This window comes from Halichoerus grypus, chromosome 6, assembly GCF_964656455.1.
Source record: "Halichoerus grypus chromosome 6, mHalGry1.hap1.1, whole genome shotgun sequence".
NCBI classification, from domain to species: Eukaryota; Metazoa; Chordata; class Mammalia; order Carnivora; family Phocidae; genus Halichoerus; species Halichoerus grypus.
This window is the reverse complement of record NC_135717.1, coordinates 121949469-121975495: the sequence shown is the minus strand read 5'-3', so window position 1 is coordinate 121975495 and position 26027 is coordinate 121949469. Positions and strand designations below refer to the sequence as shown.

At 47.1% G+C, this 26027-nt stretch overlaps 1 protein-coding gene across 5 annotated transcripts in view; it reads left to right on the top strand.

The window, feature by feature from the left end:
- The window catches only part of BAZ2A (bromodomain adjacent to zinc finger domain 2A), a 34247-nt gene that overhangs the window by 3905 nt on the left and 4315 nt on the right, over window positions 1-26027 (top strand). For 2 of the 5 annotated variants that reach the window (XM_078076138.1, XM_036116968.2), the window contains exons 2-25: window positions 1019-1102; window positions 10666-10803; window positions 12384-12977; window positions 13867-14052; window positions 14931-15149; window positions 15598-16098; window positions 16240-16300; window positions 17347-17455; window positions 18226-18327; window positions 18486-18696; window positions 20197-20297; window positions 20648-20713; window positions 20899-21132; window positions 21280-21534; window positions 21923-22137; window positions 22442-22516; window positions 22726-22906; window positions 23007-23066; window positions 23258-23402; window positions 23910-24574; window positions 24727-24949; window positions 25065-25220; window positions 25336-25487; window positions 25667-25956. In XM_078076138.1, coding sequence (XP_077932264.1) covers window positions 10668-10803; window positions 12384-12977; window positions 13867-14052; window positions 14931-15149; window positions 15598-16098; window positions 16240-16300; window positions 17347-17455; window positions 18226-18327; window positions 18486-18696; window positions 20197-20297; window positions 20648-20713; window positions 20899-21132; window positions 21280-21534; window positions 21923-22137; window positions 22442-22516; window positions 22726-22906; window positions 23007-23066; window positions 23258-23402; window positions 23910-24574; window positions 24727-24949; window positions 25065-25220; window positions 25336-25487; window positions 25667-25956 — 4937 coding nt within the window. In that variant the 5' untranslated portion in view covers window positions 1019-1102; window positions 10666-10667. Of the gene's footprint in view, window positions 1-1018; window positions 1103-1593; window positions 1745-1973; window positions 2075-10665; window positions 10804-12383; window positions 12978-13030; window positions 13213-13866; window positions 14053-14930; window positions 15150-15597; window positions 16099-16239; window positions 16301-17346; window positions 17456-18225; window positions 18328-18485; window positions 18697-20196; window positions 20298-20647; window positions 20714-20898; window positions 21133-21279; window positions 21535-21922; window positions 22138-22441; window positions 22517-22725; window positions 22907-23006; window positions 23067-23257; window positions 23403-23909; window positions 24575-24726; window positions 24950-25064; window positions 25221-25335; window positions 25488-25666; window positions 25957-26027 lie in introns of those variants that run through there. The other 3 variants (XM_036116979.2, XM_036116988.2, XM_036117014.2) reach the window with 3 other exon arrangements.

Here is a 26027-nt window from a genome sequence, read left to right as displayed (position 1 = left end):
ATCCCTGCTTTCTCCAGAAGGAAGGACCCCTATCCCCTGAGTGTGGCCCCCACTTAACTCAGAAACTTAAGGTCAGTAGGCTGTTAGGGTCTTTATTTTTTTCTCAATGGTGACCTATAGATCTGTTACTTAGGGAGGAGAGAAGGGTTTTGATTTATACCTGTCTACTCCTTCCCCTGGTAATCTACTTTTCTCAGGAACGGGAGAGAAACCCTTCTAACCCTCTTAGCCTCTTCCTTCTGGCCCACACACTTTAAGGCTTTGCTGAAGCTCGCTTCTTTATTAGCTTCCCTGAACCATTTGTAGCGGGGAGTAGAGTCTGTTCGCCAAATTGAGGAAGAGCCCACTCCTCTGTGGAGTAAGGAAATCCAATCCAGACTGATGTATTTGGCCCTGCCTTGCCCTGTCCCCATCCAGTTTTCAGATTTTCTTCCTCTCCAGACCCCCAAAGGGAAAGGTGTTTGTTGACCCTTCAACCTGCCAGTTTCATTATCCACACTCTGTTCCTCTTCCAGAATATTCAGCCTGAGTTTTGCAATTGTTTGTAGAACTGCATCGCATTGAATAGGAATTATCTTGAAGCCTGCAAAGTCTGTTGAGTTACAGACTGGTTTCTAGTCACATTTTGTCCACTGTTTGACCTTGAACGAGTCTGTTAACCTCTCTGGGCCTTAATTTCTTCATCTGCCAAACCAGAGCAGGTTGAGCCAGAAATTTTCTAAATTCTAACATTATATATATAGACACTGTTTTCCATCGTGGGGCCCCACAATAGACATTTTAGATGAGAGCCAAACTCTAGTCCTCTGCTAGTTTTTTCTTTCCTGTTCTCAGATTTCACACAGTCATTTAGCCCTATCAAAAAAAGTATTGGGGTTATAGAATAGGTGGACATTTGGGACATCTTATTTGCTGTGTCAGTTTTCCGGCTAATCCCCTGCCACTCTGACCAGGTGTAGGCTAGACTCAGGTCTTCCTTGTCCGGTTCCAGAGCCGAGCTTCCTTTTCCTATGCACAGGAATCTTCCCAACCCCCAGAATCCTGCAGATGTCGCTGGGAAAGTGGTGATCCAGCAGGACGAGGCTTCCCCCACGGGACAGAGGTGAGTGGGCAGCAGATGCTGCAGGCCCTTGCCTTTCTCCACCCCTTTTCGGGACTGAACTTTCCTGACTAACCTTTCCGCTTCTACACTTCCACTTTCCAACTACCCAGCCTGGGAAATAACTGCCCTTGAAATTTTCACCTCCACCTCTACCCCCACCCCTGTTAGGGGAATGGCACATGCCTTGGTCCTAAAATTTTGGTCTAGTCTTTTAGGGTAACCTTTGGGATCATGGCACGCCTTTCAGTTTGCTCAGTGTGAAACAGGACTACCGCCCACAATGAGACTAGGCAGAGGGAGCTGTCGGGTAGGCTAGGGGACACCGCGGCGCTAGGACCCAGATCCGGGTCGGGCGAGCGAAGATGCCCGGCGCTAGGACCCGGTGGTGGAGGCTGAGGAGGGCGGCTCTCTCTCGGCCGCAGCTTCCCCGCCCCCTCCGGCTTCGGCTCACTCCTCCCCCGCCGGCCATGTTGGCTCCGCTCGGGCCCCGCGGTTGAGCCGCGTCCCCCTCCCCCCTCCCGGACCCCAGACCCCCTCCCCCGCGGTTCCCCTCCCCTCCTGGCGCCCGGAGCGCGGCCATGTGAACCACCCGTCCCCCGGGGAGAGACAAGCCCCGAGCCGGGCTGGACGCCGCCGCCTCAGGTCTGTTGGGTCTGTGGCTGGGGGCCTGAGGGGAGGGAGCCCCGCTTTCATCCGAGGCTTCCCTCAGGGAACAGAGGCTCCGGTGCTGCCAGGAGCCTCGCCTTGGGCGAGAAGCTGACTCGAGCTTATATCCTCTTAGGACCCAGCCTGGGACGGGGGTCTCCCTGCCCAAGGGGCTGGGAGGAGAAGGGGGCTGGAGGGTCTGCTGAAGACCCGGGCTGGGGCGGCGGGGGCGGGAGGAGCTGTGGAGGCTCCCGGCGACGACGGCGGTGGCGGCGGCGGCGACGACGACGACGACGACGACGAGGAGGCGGAGAAGCCGCCTGGCTGGTGATGACTCCTGTGGGGGACTCGGATGGAATCCCCGGGAGGGGCTCCACCTCCTCGGGTGGGGGTGGGGACTGCCCGAGTGCGAAGGGTGGGTGAGGGGGTTCCCTGGGCGGTTTAAACACTCCGTTTGTGGGGATTGGGGCGATTTGGCAGTGGCGAGTAGAGGGTAGAAAGGGTTTCCAGGGGTCTCGGTGTCTCCCTCGGTGAGGGGTGCACGTTCTCTTGAGCGTGGCGAGCAGGAGAGGGCCTTGCTGGAGCGGTGCTGTGCATAGCTCGGGGCCCTCGAGGGGCTCGGGAGTCTCCCACTCCAGGGAGGGGGTTGATAGGGCTGATGCTGACTCCTCTGGGGGACTGGGCTTTTAGGGGCTGAAGGGAAGAATAAAGAGGGATCCCCTTGCAGGGGATCCCTCACTAAGGGGATCCCCATTTCCGTGGCGGAAAAGATGATCCGGTATCATCCCTTTCTTTCCTAATGTTCCCAGTTTTCAGAGGAAAGGCAATGCCAATAGCAGACATCCTTTGTAGGATTTATTGGAGTGCGAGATTTGCATCCTTCGGGGGGCGATGGGGGGGGTAGCTTCCACCTCCATCTGTACACAAACAGCCCCTCCCCCAAGCCTCCTGCAGGAAGTGGCCGGGAAATGGCAGCTGTGCGTTTGCTGCTGCGTCTCTTGTTGTTTTGAAATGTCCATTTTAATCAGATTTGGTTTCATTTTCTGAGGCCTTCTGGGCAAGCTTGGATCCTGCCAACCATGTGGTCTTGGGAGTCCTTTCGTTCGACTTTTTTTTTTTTTTGTAAACTTCATTTGTCAACTGGAAGTGTAGTCACTGCAGTTGACTCACTGAATCCCCATCTACCAACCCCCTCCTCCCACTCCAGAGCATCTCTGCCTCCCCGTCTGGATTTTTTTTTTTTTTCCTTGAGCTAGAGGTCATAGAGAAGCAAACTCAGTCATCCACCAGCCCCGCTGTACTTTGAATACTAGTGATGCAAAATCTCTGAGCAAAGAGAGCCGCCAGGAAGACTTGGGCTCTTTTGTGGCATGAGAGTGACTTTTTAGGGTCCTGCTTAATATACTCTTTAAGTGTATAACTTTCTGTATTACAGAGCACCTTGTCAAGTGAGCTTGTGAGATGAAGAAGGGTAGATTCTGAGAAGTGGAAGAAGAGGGAATGGAATTTATGTGTTGGGGTAGGAACTGATTTGCAGAGTGAAGGTGATGGGCTTATTTCTCACTGGTGATTCTAGCCTAAGGATAGTCCCTGTGGGAAGCCTGTTAGTTGATGTAGGGTGCTGGAGGGTTTACCTTCTGCAGAACCAGCTGATGAGAGTTAGCTGTCATGTGACTTACTCTTCAATCCATAAAAGACATCTTCTCTCTTGTTACCCTTCTTGGAGAGTGGTGAGCTTTTTTTCCTCTATTCTGCACAGAGTCATGTGTTCAGATTGTCCCTTTCTCCCACCTGATAACTGCAGAAGATTTCTACTATAGCATATAGTGATAGACTGTTTGTACTATGTCCCCAGGCACTTTGTTAGACACTGGGTTTGGTTAGAGGAGTTGGCGACAGGATTTTATATTTTGAGAAGTGACATGTTGAGATCATTTGGACTATCTTAAAAACTGCTTGCTTAAGGCTGGCATTTTTATCTTTTCAGTATTTTCCAGTCGCAAACCTCCCACCTGAATTGTAGATTCCTAGATTAGAGGTCCAGGTAGGAATAGTTGGATGTATTATTATGTGACAGCAGCATCATCACAGTTAAGATAGCATTGTTGCTGTTTTCACTGGAGCTGTTGGGGTTGATATTATGGAAGTAATAAAAACAAGTCCAATGTCATTGTCCTTTTTCTTGTCTCTGCTTGATTGGTTGGTTCTTTTGAGTTGCTTTCTGATAGGGTTGATTTGACACTGATTTTAAGTTCCCCTTTCTTCAACCTTTGTTTACTAAGTTGGGACCTGACAGAATAGTAAATTGATTTTCCCTGTTGAGGGTTAAGAAAAGTGAAGGCAGGAAAAAGACCACTCTAAAGGAAATAGAAGTTGATTTTGAGAAAGTAGATTTTGATTCATTTGGTACATGATTAATCAGAAAGCTGAATGAAGCAAACTTTTCCATGTCCTTCTTGTAAAATGGATGCATTTTTCTATCAGAGCAGTGGATTTCTTAATACTGAGTGTTTTGTTTTTGTTTCCTTCATAAAGGAAATAATTTTGAGGTATAGAGAGAACTAGGTGGGTTGACCTCAGAGCCAGTCAGAAATCTAGAATGCCCTGAGAGGCTCATCTTGCAGTCTTGTGGTTCTGGAATCAGGTGTTGCCAAGAGAGAAGCAAAGCTTGTTAGGGTGACTGTGTCTTGCTGCCATTGACCTTTCTGATTACCTCTGAAGAGGTTTGCTATATTATATTCTTTTATTGTTAAATCGTGTAGAAGTTAGTCCAATAATTGGTATGATGTTTGACCTTGTTTCTGATTTGTACAGTAAGGCAATAATGCCAAAGTTTTTATGTCTTAGGACATAGAGTCAAGTATAAAACTCAGGAGGTATTTCCTGGGGCAAATAGTCTTCCTAATTTGTTTCTTGAGATATGGATGTCTTCATATTCCCCATAGCCCAAGAATAATACTTTATCGGCATAGTTGCATATGGGTCAGAGGACTTTATTAAAATAATCTCTGCACCCAACATGGGGTTTGAACTCAGGAGCCGGAGATCAAGAGTTGCATGCTCTACTGAGCTAGCCAGGTGCCTCCAGAAGGACTTTTTTTTTTTTTTTAACCAGCTTGTTGGTCCGTATCATTTTGAAATTTATGAAATTCTGCACAATAGAAAACCTATCTTTGATGAGCTCTGGAGATTGTTCTTAGACTGGGTCACTGGCAGTAAAAGTAGCATTGTGTTAATATGTTAATTAGTGTTTTGTCCTTCTAGTTACAGAGAATAATTAAGAGGGCATTTTACAAACTAAAAGGATAATCTAACCTTACCAAAAATTGATGAAAAACTAAGACATGAGGGTTCTTAAGAGAAAGGTGGTCTCACTACTTTTGGTCTACTTGGGTTGAACTCTCCATGACCTGTCTCACTAAATGGGATTCTTAACCCGCTTGCTCAGCTCAGGGTTTTTTTTTGCGGGGGGGGGGTGGGGGGGTGGGATATCTTCTTGAAGGAAAGGGTTGAGTCCTTAACTGTTAGAACTGAAATTCTGAGAAACAATTAGGGCTGAACGAGGGAAATAACCTTGTTACAACCTCTGGAATGTGGCTTTTACTGTCCTGTAATTTCAGAGGCATTTCCATTCCTCTGACAGTGAAGTGACTAGTGAGAACTGTGGCAGAAAACCTAATCTAGATCATCATATATCCTTTATTCAGTCAACACATATTTTAAAACCTACCGTGTACCTTAAGCGTTCAGTTAAATCAAGCAAAACATTTTACTAATTTAGAGCTCAAATTTACTGCCCCTTACATTCTCAGTACTTCCCTGTTTCTAGGCCTTGTTTTCTGTAGGGGGACAACTGTCTAAAATATGTCAAGATTTGGGGCCTCTCTTCCCTCTAGAAATTGTTACCTCTGTGAAGAATGAAGCTGAATTTTTGGGTTCTCTGAGCAAAAACCACAACTTTTATTGGATGAGTAAGCTGGCAGTGGCAGAAAAGATAGATTTACTCATTCATTTGTCTAGGTATTTCCTTTGGTTCTTTTATGTACTTAGCCCTAAATTAGGTGCTGGACATATAATGGTACAACATAATATCCAACTGATGCTGTAGAACCTACACAGTTTGGAAGAAGTCAGAATGGAGAACAATCATCTTTGTGTTCTGAGCAGCCTAGACATGGCAGTTGTCTTTGAGTAGCCGCTCTTAGATTATGTAGTCTTTTTTCATCATTCTCCTACCTCATTGCCCTGACTATGAAAGGGGGTTAAAGAAAGCACATTTTGAGAGAATGAGCCTCAGTCCGTACATGCTGTAGGCTGTCAGAGTTCCAAGGGCAGATTGTTACCAAGGCTGTCAGAATGGGCTGGAGAAGACATGGGTTGGCATTTTGAACTCTGTATTGGTGGAGGAAGACAGCTTATCCAGGAAGGGATTTTTAGATATAAAATTCAGAACATCTTTTAACTCCCTCAGGGTGTGGGGATAGGAACTGGGGAATGGGGCAGCTTTTTATTATAGCAAGATTTTTCACCCTTGGCACGAATGCTATCTTGAGCCAGATGAGTCTTCGTTGTGGTGGGCTCTCTTGTGTATTGCAGGATCATTAGAAACATCTCTAGCTTCTACTTACTAGATGCCAGTAGCATATACCTTTCAACATTACTAAATGTCCCCAGAGGCAAAATCATCCCTGGTTAGGAACCACTATATGAGAGTATGGTTCGTGAATCCAGAGATGAGTAGAGTTGAGAAATAGCCTTTATAATATTCACAATTATGGAGCTAAAACATAGTGGTATGATTTATTTACTATACAGTAAAATTGGCATTTCCTGTTTCATAAAGATAAACATTTGAAAGCTCTCCCCACCTCTTCCCTCCCCCCTCCCAAATGTAGGAACCTCTCTATTTTTGGAACTTTGGTATACTGTATGGGAAGAATGAACCAAAGAGCTGCCGATACTGCCAAAGTGGCTGGATGGTTAATGTGTCTTGTCTTTCGGGGTTAGCCTCAGAAGTCTGAGTGTTAGGATTGGCCAGGGCACCTGCAGCAGTGTTGAAATCTGTAATACTTATTTCAACACTTTGTGCATTGTCAGCCTTTTTGTGTTAAAACCATGTCACAGGTCCACAGAGTAAGTAGCTCTTCAATTGGGACTGAGAAAAACAGCCTTATTTGGCCATGTGGCAAGGGCTTTACTGCTTCAAGCTCAAGGAGCAATGTCCCTTAATTCTTACAAATGAAGCACAGAGTCTCTTAGGAGATCCATTTACACACTACCGGGAGTGGGCTGGGTACTGGCCTGATTGTTCTTCCTGGTCATGAGAGCTGTCTGCTATTCTGGGGGTTGGGCGCTGACTGATTTCTTTTTTTCATTTGGCCAAAATCTTATTAGTTCTAAGGGAGATATTCTCCTTTGCTTTACCTGTTCTCCTTAGTAGGAGGGAGGGCATAGATGGGAGGTCATAATTTACCTTCAGGCATTATTGTGAAAAGCATCTTGGGTAGGAAGGTTAAAATGAAATAACCCTGGGTTTATTGCTTAGAATAGCTCTCCACATTTTTGCATTGCCATAAGTGATCCCATAGTTAAGTGCATGTGAAATTAAGAGTCAAGTGTAAGGAAGTGTGTCTGGGAGGATTACCCCTAGTTTTGTAGTACTGGTAATGGTTTTGGGGTTTGTGTGTGTGTGTGGTTTTGTTGTTGTTGTTTAAGATTTTATTTATTTGAGAGCGAGAAAGGGGGGAGTGAGGAGGCAGAGGGAGAGAGAGAATCTCAAGCAGACTCTGCTCTAAGTGCCGCTCAGGGCTCCATCCCACAATGCTGAGATCATGACCTGAGCCAAAATCAAGAGTCAGATGCTTAACTGACTGAGCCACCCAGGCGCCCCCAGTAATGGTTTTAAATTATATTTATATTTTGATCTTCTGGGTCTGGTTATCTTTTTATCCTCCCACACCCTGGAGGTGGGTACTAAAATTTTTACTAATGATGAAACTGAGGCTCAGCAATGTTAAGTAACTTGTCCAGGGTCACACAGCCAATGGTAGTAGAGCTGGGATTTGAACGTAGAGCCCACTATGTTGTGCTATTTTCACTGTACAGCACAAAGAGTATTTTATATTTCTAGGAAGCTTCTTGTAAATGAAGTGATTGTGGTTCTGATGACCCTTCAGTAGAGGCTAGTGGGGAAACAGACCTCAGGCACTAGATAACTTCCCATTCCTTTTACTTAACTGATTTCTGTGAGCCATCCATTTATTCTTATTAGTATGTAATTTATGAGACCGGAAATGCTGTGCTTTCCCAGAGTAGCAGAGAGGAGAAGGTCACTAGTTTCCTCACAGATTCAAATAGAAAATGGAAAAATGAACTGTGGCCTGTCATTGAGTGGAAGGATATAGTTTGGTGCACATAGGAGGGAAGGTGTATATGTCACACACATGGGAGGTGTGGCTGTGCATAAAACTGGGGGAGGGAAGAGGTGGGGATCAGATGAGATTGGCTCTCCGGGAATAGCATTTCTAGGACTTCTGAAATGAATTATTGCATGTCCTCTTTACTCTGTGATGTAAGCTTTGGAAGGAACCTAACCTAGAGGATTAGGGAATGAACTTTCCTCCTTAATGTCTTTCATTTCAGAAGCTTATTATTCCAAGATGCTTATTTTTCGGACCCCTTATTACTGAGGAGTGGCCCTTGTAGGAAAATCCTCCGAGATCCTGAGGTCTTTCTCTGTAGAAATCCAGTTTCTTTGATGCTCAGCAGGTTTAGCTCTGCTGCTTCTTTTAGAGTGAAGATGGGAAATCAGTCGATCCTAAAAACTTCTTCCCCTTATGTCAACAAAATATGAATTGCTTTTATTGTTTTTTTTAATTTCAGTTAAAATTGATAAAGGTAAAGACAGGGTATTTAGCCTAGAAAATCTTATAGCTATCATGTCATAAATACAGAGTTTTATATTTCTTTTTTTTTTTTTTTTTAAAGATTTTATTTATTTGACAGAGAGAACACAAGCAGAGGGAGCGGGAGAGGGAGAAGCAGGCTTCCCTCAGAGCAGGGAGCCTCGTGCGGGGCACGATCCCAGGACTCTGGGATCATGACCTGAGCCGAAGGCAGACGCTTAATGACTGAGCCACCCAGGCGCCCCAGAGTTTATATTTCATGTTCGGAACACCTAATGTGTCTAGTTTGCATTATCTAGCATATTTAGGAACATGATTCTTAAAAATCTTGGGCAGTGGTCATACATGTTCTTAATCTATTTATTTATTTATTTGTTTATTTTTAAAGATTTTTTATTTGTTTATTTGATAGAGACACAGCGAGAGAGGGAACACAAGCAGGGGGAGTGGGAGAGGGAGAAGCAGGCTTCCTGTGGAGCAGGGAGCCCGATGTGGGGCTCGATCCCAGGACCCTGAGATCATGACCTGAGCCGAAGGCAGACGCTTAACAACTGAGCCACTCAGGCGCCCCTTATTTATTTATTTTTAAAAGATTTTATTTATTTGAGAGAGAGAGTGAACGAGAGAGCACATGCGGGGTGGGGGGGAGGCAGAGGGAGAAGGAAAAGCAGGCTCCCTGCTGAGCAGAGAGCCCAATGCAGGGCTAGATCCCAGGACCATGGGATCATGACCTGGGCCAGAGGCAGACGATTAACCCACTGAGCCACCCAGGCGCCCCTGTTCTTAATCAATTTATTCATTCTTTAAACAGCTTTACTTCTGATTCTGTTTAAAAAGAGGTTATTTAAAACATCATCTAGGTCTTATTGCCTTATCTTGGGAGCTTGATAAAGAAATCTTTCTACCTGAATTCTTCTGCCCTTTTTAAAAACATAGTAACCCAAGGAGTTGCTTTTTCTATATGAAGATCATGTTTCTTACATATCAAATTAGTATGCACTAGTACATCATAAGTTTCTGATTGATATGTCAGACTTAACCAATAATTCTGGCTTCTGCTTCCTGTGTTTCTTCCCTTTTATCTTCGTCAACTATATTCTGACCAAGGACTTCATTTCTTCTCATTCCTAGTACTATATCACCTCATATTCAGGACAGGGTGAAAAGCTTTTTAACCATACTACCCCTCCAAGGAGCCACTACCTTTACAAATGTAAGATGTCCAGCTATTCTTTCCATGACTCTTTACATTTAAGCTACAAAACCAAAACACTAGGAAGTAACCATAATAGGTATAACAGAACAATATTCCTTGGGACACCCTCTAGTCAGTTTTCCAGCTCTGATATGTTTCTGAGTTGTGTTCTTAGAAAACCATGAAAAAGAATAGAAGTGTTGCTGGATGATTTGAGTTTTGCCATTATGGTCACCTTTCCTAAACGTATTCTTTTCAAATCCCTTTGTCAAGGTAATTGCTATCTTCTTTAGATGCCTAGGGCTATGGATAGGATAACATGGAAATTATTTAACTCAAGTATAATAATAAAACAAAGCAGCATATGTATCAAATATGCTTTTTCTGCCAATACCCCCATCTCCATGGCTTCTTATCAAAAAGATGGCATTGAGAACCTTCTGTGGCCCATGGAAGTGGGACTCTGGCCTTACCTTGAGGGGAAGGAAAACTAAAGGATGGAAAAGGTTAAATGTTATAATAGAGGGTTAATAATATCATATCTAACAGAGGGATAACCTGGACTAGAAGTTAAGAGTGTGGGGTTTACACAGGGGGAAGATTACTCCAGGCTGTAGGGTCATTGCCCAGGTTACGGGTATATTTCCTCCTCCTCTTCTCTTTTTTCAACCTGTACTTCCCGAAATACCCCCCAATACATAGGTAGGAGAAGGGTAAGTAGAGGGAAGGGAGGGGGCATTCCCTCTAGAAGATTCCAGGTGATATAACCTTGTTTAACCGCCAGTGTTTTTTTTTCCCCTCTCTCTCCCCTCCTACAGAAATGGAGGCAAACGACCATTTTAACTTTACTGGCCTTCCCCCTGCACCTGCTGCCTCAGGACTGAAACCCTCTCCCTCCTCAGGGGAGGGCCTCTACACTAACGGGTCTCCCATGAACTTCCCCCAGCAAGGGAAAAGTGAGTGTGAGGGCCACATGGCCTGGGGAGGGAGTGGGCATCATTCCTTTAGAGCAGGTTAATGGGACAAGATTTGGCTCCCCTCTGGGCTAGCTACCTCACAACAGGCCTTTTTTCCTGCCAGGTGGGGAGGGAGGAAGTAAATCCTCAGAACTCCAGCTGCTGGAGAGAAACCAAGTTTCTAAGAATAAGTTCTAGGGATTTATGGAAGCAGCACTCTTAGTCTTGACTTAGGTAGGAAGGGGTTAGAAAAACATACTGGCTTTTTCATCTTGGTCTGCTCTTCTGTCAGCCCTGTTCCCTGGCTACTGCCAGAGAGCGGTGAGGTGGCTACTGCTTCCGGTACCCACTTCTGGACCCGTGAGAGAGAGAAAGGTCCGGCCCTCTGAAAAGCTGTTTTTAAAGGTTAGAGAAGCCAGCCCTAGGATTGGGGGTGGAGGGGTTGGGTGAAGGTTGGGATGTGTTTGCCTTTAAATTTGTGTAATAGAGAAGAGGGCAGATACTTGAAGTCTGTGCCACCCCTGTCCTTGAGAGTAGGAGAGAGGGACAGAGAGAGTTTTAATGCTTACCTAGGTCCCTAGAGAGAAGCATCTATAATTCCAGATGGAAGTATTGCTGCCAGGATCAGGTCTTTTCCTGGATCTGGCTTATCAGTTGCTCTGTACATAGCTCTGCCAAGTACTTCTCTAATCTTGCCTGGATTTCAGGTACTTTATACCTGGAAGCAGAGAGAAGCCCAAATCCTTCCTCCTTCCCTACAGCAGAAAAATACTGCCATAGGCTTATACTTAACCACCTCTGCCTTCTCTTCTCCCTAAGGGGGTTGCAGATAGATAGAAGCTCCTTTATTTCACTGGAGGACCCCCTCCCCCTCAGTTTCTTTAGTATCTTGGTTCCTTTTATTTGAATTGTCATCCAGTCCAGAGGTTACCATTGGTGTTGAGAACTGAAGTCTGTAGTATTGGTCATGCAGTCATTTCTCCCCTGCAATATTACCCTCCAGTTTCTATGGGGAGGGGCCAAGCCCAGCCTTCTGAGTTGGGATCTTGCCGCTGTGGTGACTGCAGATTCTATTCTTAGCCCAGCACAAAGTGCTGGATCTGCATGTGCCAATGAGGTGGAGGCTGTCCCTTCTGGTGCCACTGCAGGGCCAAACGGGCTCTGGGGTAAGGGGGGCCTGGAGAATTCAGTCATGCCACTCCAAGGGAAGAATTCCTCTAGGGAATGAGGGTGGAGAAGAATGCAAGTCACTGTAGGGAGTCTGCAAGCAGCTTCATTTTAAAAAAATAAAAAGCCCTGAGCATCAGCAGCAGCCAGCTCTCTACTGGTCGCTCCTGTGATAGGCCAGGAGAGCTCCCCAGCCCCCTACTCAGCAGCCTCAGAAGCAGTTGCTAAGCTTACATCCAGGAGCATCTGGGTTTGGTGTTCCCTGGAGACTGAAAAGCTATAAATATAGCAGAGGGGGAATCCCCCTCCCCTTCACCTTCCCTTTTTCTAGTCAGTGCTGTGCTTTTGGTAGAAGTGGTAGAATTTCTTGCGTACATATCTGTAACTGACCCTTTTCCCTCTTTCTCTGCCAGGTTTGAATGGGGATGTGAATGTTAATGGCTTATCTACTGTATCTCACACTACTACTTCAGGGATTTTGAACTCTGCTCCCCACTCCTCCAGCACCTCACACCTCCATCACCCCAGCGTGGCCTACGACTGTCTCTGGAACTACTCACAGTACCCATCTGCCAATCCTGGCAGCAACCTCAAGGACCCACCCCTTCTCTCCCAGTTCTCGGGGGGACAATACCCACTCAACGGCATCCTTGGGGGCAGCCGGCAACCTTCATCCCCAAGTCACAACACTAACCTTCGGGCTGGGAGCCAAGAGTTCTGGGCCAACGGTACCCAGAGTCCCATGGGGCTTAACTTTGACTCACAGGAACTGTATGATTCCTTTCCTGACCAGAATTTTGAGGTGATGCCCAATGGACCCCCTAGTTTTTTCACCTCCCCACAGACTTCTCCTATGTTGGGATCCAGCATCCAGACCTTTGCACCCTCCCAGGAAGTAGGCAGTGGTATCCATCCTGATGAGGCGGCAGAAAAGGAGCTGACATCAGTTGTGGCAGAGAATGGCACTGGCTTGGTAGGCAGCCTGGAGCTGGAAGAAGAGCAGCCAGGTATAACTCTGGGTCTGTGAGCTGGGCTGGGAGAGGAAAAATGGGGTTATGGGGGGCAGTGGCTTTTTGAGGTGAGGAAAACTTGTCTTTCCAGCTCTCTGCAGTGGAGGCTGATTTGCATGTTGGTGATTAGCAGAGCCAAGTGGCTGGTGTTTTTGTGGCAGCAGCACCAGCTCGCGAGTGGGAGTGCAAATTATTTCAAGCTCATGCAGAGCTGCTGGCCTGGAGAGGGCAGGTGGGCGAGCCCAAAACAGCCCCAACAGACACCCTGCATCGAGAAGGGCTTCTTCCAAAATATAGGAAGGGGTTGGGGCATTAGCAGAGGGCATTGAAGCCAATTTGACTTGACTATGGCAAGGCCAGACTGGGCTGCTAAAGTGGGCTGAGCCCTAGTAGTGATTGGCACCTGAAGGAGGGAAGGAAGCAGGCATAGCATAACATTGCTTGTCTACTCAGTTTCCTGTTTTTGTTGTTGTTGTTGTTGTTGTTGTTAGCATTGGTATATATGACAGTCCCTCTCCTCTTTTTCTTCAAAATTTATAAATGCTTATTTTGGCATTGATTCCAAATATAAGGGTGACCACCCTATAAAATCACGGGATATTTTCTCTGTTTACCACCTGTTCCCACTGGATGGGAACATAGCTGAGAACATGATGGGGTTCTTGTCTCAGACCCTGCTCTCCTTTCCCCTCTCTTTACCTGCTATAGGATTTTATTAGCATTGCTCACTAGAGTATCTTGGTATGATTGGAACCCAACATAGGACTGATACTTAGGATTACTGAAGAATGAACATCCCACTAGCAAAGACTGCCTGCCTACTACAGCTGAATGAACCAGTTGAAGGCACTGATTTTGACTTTTACTCTTTTCTGGGATTTCCTAGAACTGAAGATGTGTGGCTACAATGGCTCTGTCCCTTCTGTGGAATCATTACACCAGGAGGTCTCAGTCTTGGTCCCTGACCCCACAGTGAGCTGCTTAGATGATCCTTCACATCTTCCTGATCAACTGGAAGACACTCCAATCCTCAGTGAAGTCTCTCTCGAGCCCTTCAACCCTCTGGCACCGGGTAGGCTTAGAGGCTGGCTCCCTTCAATTTGTCCATGCAAAAGGTAGCCAGCTTCTATCACCTAGAAGAGATAGTAAACCAGGGAAAGTATTGAGGAATTTGGAGCATTGGGGCCCAAATCCAAATAATCCTGTGGCCGACCACAGTTTCATCCCACTGGCTGACTAGGCCAACTGCACTCTGAGCTGAATTGGTTCATTTCCCAGGTTCTCTCCCAGTGTTCCTTTTGGCCAGGAGCCCTGGGCTGTAATAAATCACTGGATAAGGACTTATTACCACACAGTTGGGCTGTTTGGGTCTAACTATCTCTAATAGAGATTTCTCTAATAGAAAACTGTTGCCAGTGAACAATTACCTTTTGCCCCACTGAAATATAAGAAAGGCCGATTTTAAGATGGATGCTAGAATTTTGTGTTGATCTTTGGGTTGATATAGAGCCAGTGGTTTGCCCTTCATTTCTACTTCAAGCTTTTTTTTTTTTTTTTTTTAATTTTTTATTGTTATGTTAATCCCCATACATTATATCATTAGTTTTAGATATAGTGTTCCATGATTCATTGTTTGTGCATAACACCCAGTGCTCCATGCAGAACGTGCCCTCCTCAATACCCATCACCAGGCTAACCCATCCTCCCACCCCCCTCCCCTCAAGAACCCTCAGTTTGTTTCTCAGAGTCCATCGTCTCTCATGGTTCTTCTACTTCAAGCTTTTACAATCCCTATAGCCTGGTGACTTTACTGTTTCAGGGAGAGAGTTGTAAAATTTCCTTAATTTAATATTAGAAAGAACCTTAACATGATGAGAACTAACTAGAATTGGGATATAGTGAGACCAGTATTTCTTAAATCTTGTTTTCTGATTTTTCCACCTCCTGAAGAGCCAGTGAGTGGAGGACTCTATGGTATAGATGACACGGAGCTGATGGGTGCAGAGGACAAGCTGCCTCTTGAGGACAGCCCTGTGATTTCTGCCCTTGATTGCCCTTCCCTCAATAACGCCACTGCCTTCAGTCTCCTGGCAGATGACAGTCAAACTTCAGCCTCTATCTTTGCCAGCCCCACCTCTCCACCTGTCCTTGGGGAGTCTGTCCTGCAAGGTAAGTGAAGAGAGGTAGGACAAAGAGTCTTTGGCCTGAGAACAGGTGAGAGAACCAGTTCCATAGTTAGGGTCTTAGGGGTGGGTGCCTTACTGGGAGGAGAGGGGGCTATCGTGGGACTAAAAAAGGCACAGGCTGCTCACTCTGACTTCTGTCTGCCCTATGCCCAGAACCTGTAGGACTTGGAGTTTGCAGTAAAAAGGAGGCCAAAGGCCTTACTTATTGGCTCCAGGTAAAAGGTACTTCACACAGTGAATACAGCAGCTTTTACCCTTTAACCTTCATGAATGGCTGGGGAGGACAGCCAGAGGCTACTTCATGTTTTCCAACCCTAGGGAAAAGTCCTCTTAAGTAACTCTGTTTAGCTTAGTCCAGGTTTGACTGAGTAGATTCTCTTGTTTTGTAGGACACCATTTTTCCTTACCCATTTTGTCCCTTTGCATTCTAGATAACAGCTTTGACCTGAATAATGGTAGTGATGCAGAACAGGAAGAAATGGAGACTCAGGCTTCAGACTTCCCACCACCTCTGACCCAGCCAGCCTCTGACCAGTCATCCACTATTCAGCTCCATCCAGCAACTTCACCAGCAGTCCCGCCAACAGCCTCCCCGGCAATCTCCCTGGCAGTTTCGCCAGCAGCCTCCCTGGAAATCTCTCCAGAAGTCTCCCCAGCGGTTTCGCCAGCAGTCTCCCCGGAAATTTCCCCAGTCATCTCCCCAGCAGCCTTCCCAGCTGTCTCTCCAACTTCCTCAGCAGCCCTCCCACCAGTCTCCTCAGAAGTCTCCTTGACAGGCTCCCCAGTGACCTCCCCAAAAGTGTCCCCTGCAGCTTCCCCAGTAGCTGTCCTCCCAACAGCCTCCCCAGCAGATAAGGATGTCAGCACCTTCCCTGAAACCACCACTGACCTGGAAGAGATCACTGGAGAAGGAGTCACTACTTCTGGTAGTGGTGAGTGTCCAGATTCTGTTCCATTCTTAGCCAGTTTAAAGAAAAGTTTTTGTCCTGTGTGGCATTTAGCCCTTCCCTGCTGGCCAGTTTCACTGTTTTGCTTGAATTCTTAAGTTGGGTATCCCCTATCTTCCTCTCAAGGTGATGTCCTGAGGAGACGTATTGCTACCCCAGAAGAAGTTCGTCTTCCCCTCCAACATGGGTAAATGCTCTAGTTTGCTACATACATTGACCTTGACAAATTTAATGAATGACTCTAGGAAGAAGGGAAGAGAGGTCATCTCATTTGAGATGGAGAGGAATGGGCTAGGCAAGAATGGATTAAAGGACAGTTATCTGCAATGATAATGCCTGAGATTCTTAGGCTTTCCTCCTTCTCCCAAGATCTGCCTCCCCTCACCTATTCTTTCCTCACCTTGTGGCCATTCAGATTTTTGCTCCAGGGGCTGCAGCTGTTATCTTTTCCAAACCCAGCTGGTGACCCTAGAGCTCAGATATCCAAATTAGCTGACGTGTTTTATATGCTTAGAGAAAGGATAGCAGTGAGTGGGGAGTGGCTAAGTCTTGATGAATTGGGATTTTTTTTTTTTTTTAAATGCTCTTTGGCAAGGTAAGGACAGGAACAGTATGTGACCAGAATGAGCAAGCCAATTGACACCAAAGGCCTCATAAGAATGACTGCCTTCCTGATTGTCCCCACCCCCACCCCTCTAGGCAACTTGTGGTCACCAAGTCTGAGTTCTGCTTAAAGTTTTGAGAGAAAGATAAGGCTTAGTCTTAGAATAATCTGTTTCTCAGAACACAGAGTTCCTTACTAAACCTTGGCCTACAGAGTCATTTTATGGAGTCAGCAGCAAGTTTATTCTTCTGCTTGCCCCCCCCCCCCCCGTCTTTTCTGCCTTTATTCCAAGTCTTCATCCTCTTCATCAGAAACCCAGCAATTGCCTTGAATGGCATTGGGGGGGGATTCCTGGCTGCTCATCACACTGACCTTGTAAAGGCAGGGTGGAGGTCTTTCTGGGCCTGTGCATTTTGGTGTATTGCTACCCCCACCCCCCAAGCCCTGAGGGATTTGTAGAGCTCAGGCCTGCCTGCCTGCCAAGCTTGTGTCTCCCGCTGTGTTTGCATCTACCTGCAGTTCTAGTAAGATAGATGGTGGGAGGGTCATCTCTGGGCTTGGCTCCTGGGATGGCTTGACTGCGGGTAGGGGTGTGACCTGGCAGCAGGGCACGTGTGCTTCTCTGGCAGGTGGCGGAGAGAGGTGCGCATCAAGAAGGGTAGCCACCGATGGCAAGGGGAGACATGGTATTATGGCCCCTGTGGGAAGAGGATGAAACAGTTTCCAGAAGTGATCAAGGTAACGTAGCTTTCATGGGCATTTTTTTTTTCTTTTTAATGTATGACAGAGTCTTTACTTTCAAATGATTATCAGTACACCAAGTAGGAACATGTATACAAGTTCTTGAATTCTATCATCTAATTAAATTTTGATTAAGAGAAACTAAAAGCAGCCCGAACAATATATACTAGTATTCACTATTCTACCCTTAGCCAGAAAGGATGATTTAAGGCCGGCTACGGCTTCACACATTACAGGAACTATTTACTACTTTTTCATAGAGAAAGCCCCTGACCTTCAAGAAAGCTTTAGGGAAAAAAAAAAAATTTAATCCCTTTCTGTCTTTAAACAGAATTTTTTTTTTTTACTACATCTAAGAAAGAAAAAGTACCGATATATATGTTGCTTTAGCTAAAAGTCCTAGAAAACAGACAACGTATACACATTAAATTTCTAAGAAATATGAGGTAAAGGGAGAAAATCTTTGGATAAGCTCTTCGTTTGTACAAAGAAGCTAGATTTGCTATTCTCCAAGAAGTGAGGGGACCTACTACATAATATACAGAAATAATTTAATGCCTTTTCACAAGGATGTAACTACTCAAGCTTTGCTGAAGCTTCGTATTCCATCTCATGGGCATTTTAATGGAAGCACAGACTCCTTTCTTGGGCCCGGGGGCAGCAGGCTAGCATTTTCTGCTCTTTGGCCTGTTCTGTTTGTGCTCTTGCTGGACAAAGGCATGATAGGGCTGTGACTTCATTAATGCCACTTTGCCTCCTCCTTTTAGTACCTGAGCCGCAACGTGGTCCACAATGTACGCCGTGAGCACTTCAGTTTCAGTCCCCGTATGCCTGTTGGAGATTTCTTTGAAGAGAGAGACACGCCAGAGGTGCACACCCCAGGGTTAAATATGCTTTTGTCTCTGAGAAAGAGTCGGTGGAGAAGCTGTAGCTTCTTGCGGGGTTTGGAGGGTCTGGGGCATTTAATGATTCAGAGGATATGGTGGCTTGCACCCTCACGTTGTAATAGTCTTCTTCATTACCTTAGGGCTTACAGTGGGTACAGCTCTCAGCAGAGGAGATCCCATCCAGGATTCAGGCAATTACTGGGAAACGGGGCCGACCTCGAAACACTGAGAAGGCCAAGACTAAGGAAGTCCCCAAGGTGAAACGGGGACGAGGTCGGCCACCCAAGGTCAAAATCGCTGAGCTGCTGAATAAGACAGATAACCGCCTCCTAAAGAAACTGGAGGCCCAAGGTACAGTAGTGTCTCTTACGTTAGGATTCTGCTTGCTCTGTGAAGTATTGGAAATGCGTTTTTTTGTTTGTTTTTTTATTTTAAGATTTTTACTTATTTATTAGAGTGAGAGAGAGAGCACGAGCAGAGGGAGAGGGGGAGGGAGAAGCAGACTCCACTGAGCAGGGAGCCCAATGCGGGGCTCAATCCCAGGACTCTGGGATCATGACCTGAGCCAAAGGCAGATGCTTAACCAACTGAGCCACCCAGTGCCCCTGAAGTTTTGGAAATGTTGAGGAATTACTAATGCCTGGGTTTCCCAGGAGCATGACTGACATTAATTATCTGGAAAGAATGAATCTGAATCACCTTCCCCTCCCTAGAAAGCAGCACCAAGGTCCCATCACTTTTGTGGTACTTCAGCAACCTGTTTCTTCTTGAATTGCTTATACTAGTGGAGCCTTGGGTGGTCGGTCCCCAGATGTTGATAGGGGAAGAGAGGGCTTCCATGTCCTTTCTTGCCATCTTTCAGCTCCTTGGCTTATTGGTTTGGGTCGTGCACTTTACCCTTACTCATTGCTACCATCACAGAGGTTCAGAATTCACATCTGAATCCAAAGATAATTGGCACTGTTTTAATGGATAGACAGGTAGGAAATGTGTAATTTTTCAGCAGATACTGCATTTACCCTGATATAGTATGAAGAGTTTGAAAAAATTTGGAGTCTTCTCACTCCTATTCAGAGTTCCAGCTCTGCCACATTCTGACCATATGACCTGGAGCAAGACACTTACATTGTACTAGAAGCCTATACTGGGTTATCTGTAGGTAGTATCTGTCTAACTTAGGGCGTTGCTGTATGGACATGGTGGTGGTGTGTCCATGCCAGAATAGAATAGGTACTATCCTATCAAAAACATCATTTCTAACACATACTATTGTTTTCAGCATTCCACTTCAATATTCAGTCTTCCAAAAGCAGAGAAATTTATATTTTTTTGGTAGAGCAAGGCATAAGAACTGAGCATAAGCAATAGCTATGTCAGTGTTGATCCGATTCTACTGAGGTATCCGTTATTTGAGCCCTTCCTTTCTGGCACATTCTTTTTAATTGGTGCTTCCAACTTTGGAGACCACCCTTTTTCCCTGGCAGTTTGGTTTTGTTTTCGTTCTCTGCTCTGAAATCAGTCTGTGGGTTGATGCCCCTGCCAGGTAGCCTGGGAAAGAGACAGGTTACAAGGCTATTCTGCCATTGCGGCCTCTAAGACCCCTTCTAAAGTAGTCTAATCTGTTCCAGGGGCTGGGACTTCTGGGCAGGAGAGTTTTGAGTTCTTTGTGCTACCCCACAGCAGGTGTCTCTTCAACATTTTTCTCCCTAACATGTTATGTATACCAAAAAACAAAACTAGATTCTTCAGGGAGCTGCTTAGGAAGTCAGCTTTGTGACAGGAATGTGCTGCTCTGGGTGCTGGAGATCAATCTGCCTGCCTCACTCTTCATTTCTCTTTCTGCCCTCACAGAAGCACTGAATGAGGAGGATAAAACAAAGATGAATAAAATCAAGAAGAAGATGAAGCAGAAGGTACAACGAGGAGAGTGTCAGCCTACTATCCAAGGGCAGGTGAGGGCCATCAGAGAGATTACACAGTGGGTTAACTTTTCCTACAGTCCGCTTCATCATCTCTTCTTCCTTCTCCTACATTTGCCACCTCCCCATCTCCCCACCTCCCCTCATGTAGCAGCATACCTTCGTACCTGGAATTTGCGGGGGGAGGGGGGGGCTTGATTTGGAGAATTGGGCTTGTTCAAGAATCATGTGGGCATCTCCAGGGTGAGAGAATTGATCCATTGCCAACCCCTCATCCCATCTCTCACCTCTCCTCCCCAGCACCCTTGTCTGTTTTTGAATCCTAGCCCAAGCAGAGATGCTTTCAGAGTTTGAGGAGAAATGACTTCCCTTATGGTTTACAGGCCAGAAACAAGCGGAAACAAGAGACCAAGAGCTTAAAGCAGAAGGAAGCTAAGAAGAAATCCAAGGTAGGTGCATGTACACACAAGTACAACTTTGAAGTCACCAAACTGATTCTGCAAGACATATATGAGTTGGTCTTGTTTTATAGCCACGCTTGTGGGCTCCTGAGGTGGGGGGGGCGGGGACCAGGGAAGGGTGGTGACTGGAATCTTTATGGAACTTTTGGTCCCTCTCTCCTTTGGGTGAGTAGGCTGAGAAGGAGAAGGTAAAGACAAAGCAGGAAAAACTGAAGGAAAAAGTGAAGAGGGAGAAGAAGGAGAAGGTAAAAATGAAGGAAAAGGAGGAAGTGGCCAAAGGCAAATCAGGCTGTAAAGCCGATAAAACGCTGGCCATGCAGAGGCGCTTGGAGGAGCGGCAGAGGCAACAGATGATCTTGGAAGAGATGAAGAAGCCCACAGAGGATATGTGTCTGACTGATCACCAGGTAGTGAGGGGAGAGTAACAGGTCCTGGGTCCCTGGGTCCTGGAGGGGCCAGTTGTGAAGACATTTCCACTAAAAGAAGAACCTCCTAGATATCCAGACTGTTGCCTTCAGGTATGTTTGAAAACCCTACCACTTTTATCCTTACAGCCCCTACCTGACTTCTCACGCATCCCTGGTCTGATCCTGCCCAGTGGGGCCTTCTCAGATTGCTTGACCATCGTGGAATTCCTGCACAGCTTCGGCAAGGTGCTGGGCTTTGACCCCGCCAAAGATGTACCCAGCCTGGGGGTCCTGCAGGAGGGACTCCTGTGTCAAGGCAACAGCCTGGGTGAGGTGCAAGATCTGCTGGTGCGGCTCCTGAGGGCTGCGCTCTATGACCCTGGCCTGCCCTCCTACTGTCAGGTGAGGGCCTTCCCCAGGCAGCTTGGGAGGGCCTGGGATCCAGGGCTGTGTCTCAGTTTTGCTTTGTCTTTAAGTTAAACACAAAAGTCCCTCCCTGAAGTGATCAGGACAAGTGAAAGGAGATCTGGTTTCTTCCTATTTATGTTTTCCTTATATTTTTTCCCTTCTGTTTTTCTTCCTGACTTCCCTCTGCTTATTTTGTTCATTTTCCTTTATTTTACTCCTTTTCTTTTGTACCTTTCCTTTGTCTTCTCTCGTCATGCGTTAGCACTTTGATTCTTATGTCTTCACCCCATAGTTCTCTTCTAGTGTATTTTCTTGTTCCAGATTCGCCCAACCTGTTATTTCACTTTTTATCTTAACTCCCATTCTGCTCTCCTCCAAACAGTCCTTAAAGATCTTGGGGGAGAAGGTGTCGGAGATCCCACTGACAAGAGACAATGTATCTGAGATCCTGCGCTGCTTCCTCATGGCATATGGAGTGGAGCCAGCCCTCTGTGACAGCCTGCGCACCCAGCCTTTTCAGGCCCAGCCCCCCCAACAGAAAGCTGCTGTCTTGGCCTTCCTTGTGCATGAGCTCAATGGCTCCACCCTCATCATCAAGTGAGGGTCTGGGATGGGGATGGTTACTGTATGCTTTGGTCAGAATGGGAAGGGGAAGGGTTTAGCCTTCCAGAAGTCCTGGGGTGATGTGTCCACTGCCATGCTCTGGAGATGCTAGAGCGACTTGGGGACTGGATCTTAGTACCCTCCCAGGGAGAATCTAAGCCTTCCTCTGCCATTTATCCAACCTAGGCCCTAGGATGAAACTCTTGTTCAGCTGCAGCCCCTTTACCCTTGAGCCTCCCTTCTTTTCTGTTTGTGCTACCACTTCTACCTCAAAATCTCATTCCCTGTTCCTCTACAGTGAGATCGACAAGACTCTGGAGAGTATGTCCAGCTACAGGAAAAACAAGTGGATTGTTGAAGGCCGGCTCCGGAGGTAGGGATGGGCAGAGGGTAGGGCCTAGAGAGGAGAGAAGGCGGAAGAGAGTAAAGCATAGCCAGAACTTGCCCCTGGAACCGATGCCTGTAGCCTCTCCCCTGGGGTTGGGACCTGACCCCAGGGCTCAGGATGGCTTAGAATCCAGGTGTTCCTTTTGTGGCAGTCTCCCGTTCCTCACCGCAGTTTTTCCCTTACTCTGTTTTAAGACTGAAAACTGCTCTGGCCAAACGAACTGGGCGGCCTGAGGTAGAGATGCAAGGGCCAGAGGAGGGCCTGGGGCGGAGGCGCAGTTCTCGCATCATGGAGGAGACCAGTGGCATGGAAGAAGAAGAAGAGGAAGAGACTGTAGCGACTGTCCATGGCCGTAGGGGGCGAAGAGATGGAGAGGTACTAGCCCCACACTGAGGACAGTGGGAGTTGGAAATAGATTATTTGTCTTTCTTGAATCTAATAATTCCCTTTCATTGTCCATTTGCTTCTTCTACAGGTTGATGCCACAGCATCAAGCATCCCAGAGCTAGAGCGCCAGATAGAAAAACTAAGCAAGGTACTGTGCTTCTAACCTCCCAGAATCTGGGGATGTGGGCTGGGAGAGAATTTATCACCTTGTGAGTTGGGCCCCAGATGGGATCAATTTTATAGGGAAGCTGAGAGCCATTGCACAGCTCCCGTATATTGGACAGAGTCACTCTTTGGAAATGTGTTTTTTATTCCTCTTTCTTTCCATTGCCTACCCAGCGTCAGCTCTTCTTTCGAAAAAAGCTGCTTCACTCATCCCAGATGCTTCGGGCCGTCTCCTTGGGTCAGGACCGCTATAGACGCCGCTACTGGGTGTTGCCCTATTTGGCTGGTATCTTTGTGGAAGGAACAGAGGAGAGCTTACGTAGGTGTTTCATGGGAGCCTGAATTGAGTCCTATCTAACAGAGTTAACCAGTTCCTTTTTCTCTGTCAAGTCTTTTTGGGTTTCTTTCATTTTATGAGAATCAGTGTAGCATAGTGGTTAAGAGAACAGGCTGTGGGGTGAGACTTCCCACCTACTTGCTGTATGCTTCAGTCTCTTCATTTATAAAATGGGGATGATAATAGGTATACCTCATAGGGCTGTTGAGAGGATTAGGATGAGTTAATACTCTTAGGATAGTGTTTAACATCTATCTGGTTCTTAATAAATGTTAGCTTATGATTATGCTGCTGCTTCTTGATTACTTGGGAGAGTAGTGTTTCTTTCCCAGATACTTGGTTCATTGGCATATAAGTTGTTCCCAATTGAATCTCAAAGGGGCGGATTAAGTCCAAGAGAAAAAGAAAATGTCTATCCTGTATTTATATACCCTCTTTCCTTCCCCTTATGTATTAGTGATGCTTTAAACTCTTCACTTCTCTTTACAGTTCCTGAGGATGTGATAAAGCAGGAAACTGACTCCTTAAAAGTGGCAGCCCATCCAGCACCCAGCCCAGCCCCCTTCTCCCTGAAGAAGGAATTAGCTGGCTCCAGCACCTCTGCCAGTACTCCTGCCCGGGCCCGAGGCCGACCTCGGAAAACTAAGCCTGGGTCTCTACAATCTAGGCACCTGAAATCCCCTGGCCGGGGTCAGGGTTCAGAACAGCCCGATGCCCAGCTTCAGCCCGAGATTCAGCCCCATCCTCAGCTTCAGGCTCAGCCCCAGCTCCAGCCCCAACCCCAGCTTCAGCTCCATCCTCAGCCCCAAAATGGGTTCCTGGAGCCAGAAGGTTCCCCCTTGTCCTTGGGTCAGAGCCAGCATGACCTCAGCCAGTCAGCTTTCCTGTCTTGGCTGAGCCAGACTCAGAGCCACGGCTCCCTGCTGAGCAGCTCAGTCCTCACACCTGACAGCAGCCCTGGAAAACTGGACCCAACCCCATCACAACCCTTGGAGGAGCCAGAGCCTGATGAGGCAGAATCCATCCCTGATTCTCAAGCTCCCTGGTTTAACTTCTCAGCCCATATGCCTTGCAATGCTGCCCCTACACCACCCCCAGCAGTTTCTGAGGACCAGCCTACTCTCTCCCCTCAGCAGCCTGCCTCCTCCAAGCCAGTAAGTAGCCAGAATTAATGGTAGGCAATTGACTTCATCTTGCCACGGCTGTAGTGCCTGGGTGCGGGCTTGTGCTGAAGCTGGGGGAAGGGATAGGGCCGTTAGGGTCCTATAAATGTGAAAATGCCCTCGTCTTGTGTTTCATCTCACAGATGAATAGACCCAGTGCGGCCAACCCCTGTTCTCCAGCACAGCTCTCTTCTGCCCCCTTACCTGGGGTGGCCTCTAGGAGACGAACAGGAGACCCTGGGGGCACATCACAGAGTCTCACAGGGCTAGGACAGCCAAAACGGAGAGGGAGACCCCCCAGTAAGTTCTTCAAACAGATGGAACAGCGTTATCTAACCCAGCTGACAGCCCAGCCTGTCCCCCCTGGTGAGTGCCCTTGAGGTGGCATGGCTGAGAGTATAGGTAGGCGTGGCATCAGATATGGGCCATAGGATTCATGGCTGGTTCCCACCCCCTCCCCACATATGTAAACTCTTCACAGAGATGTGCTCTGGCTGGTGGTGCATCCAAGATCCTGAGACACTGGATGCTACGCTCAAGGCCCTGCACCCCCGAGGCATCCGAGAAAAGGCACTTCACAAACACCTCAACAAGCACAGGGACTTCTTACAGGAAGTCTGCCTGCGGCCCTCTATGGGTAAGATGAATACTTTGACCAGCCTGAGCTAAAGAGCCCAGGGATAAACGTTGAGCTGCTGCTGCGGACAGTGGCCTCATTGATGGGCCTTTCCCTCTGCCTTCTGTGTTCTCAGACCCCATCTTTGAGCCTAGTCAGCCACCTGCCTTTCAAGAAGGGATTATGAGCTGGTCCCCCAAAGAGAAGACCTATGAGACAGACCTGGCTGTGCTTCAGTGGGTAGAGGAGCTGGAACAACGGGTTATCCTATCTGATCTGCAGATTCGGGTACACTAGGGCTGGCACTGGGTAGGAAGTTGTTGAGGGGGAGGCGGTCATCTCTTGTACTCTGTTAGGAAAAACCCTGGGTCCTCATTTCACAAGTGATCTCTTATGACACTAGATTTTTTTTCTACACTTAATTTTCTTCCTTTACAATGAGTTTTATTCCTCTCTCCCACCTGCAGGGCTGGACATGTCCCAACCCAGACTCTACTCGGGAAGACTTGGCCTACTGTGAGCATCTGCCTGACTCCCAGGAGGATATCACCTGGAGAGGTCGAGGTAGGGAAGGACTGGCACCCCAGCGTAAAACCACCAACCCGCTGGACCTGGCTGTGATGCGCCTTGCTGCCCTTGAGCAGAATGTGGAGCGGCGGTATCTACGGGAGCCCCTCTGGCCAGCTCATGAGGTTGTACTGGAGAAGGCCTTGCTCAGCACGCCCAGTGGTACCCCCCAGTGCACCACGACAGAGATGTGAGTGCCCCAACCCCCATTCTTGGTCTTGGGGAGAAGGGATACGTTTAATGGATCCTGCTCCTCATCCA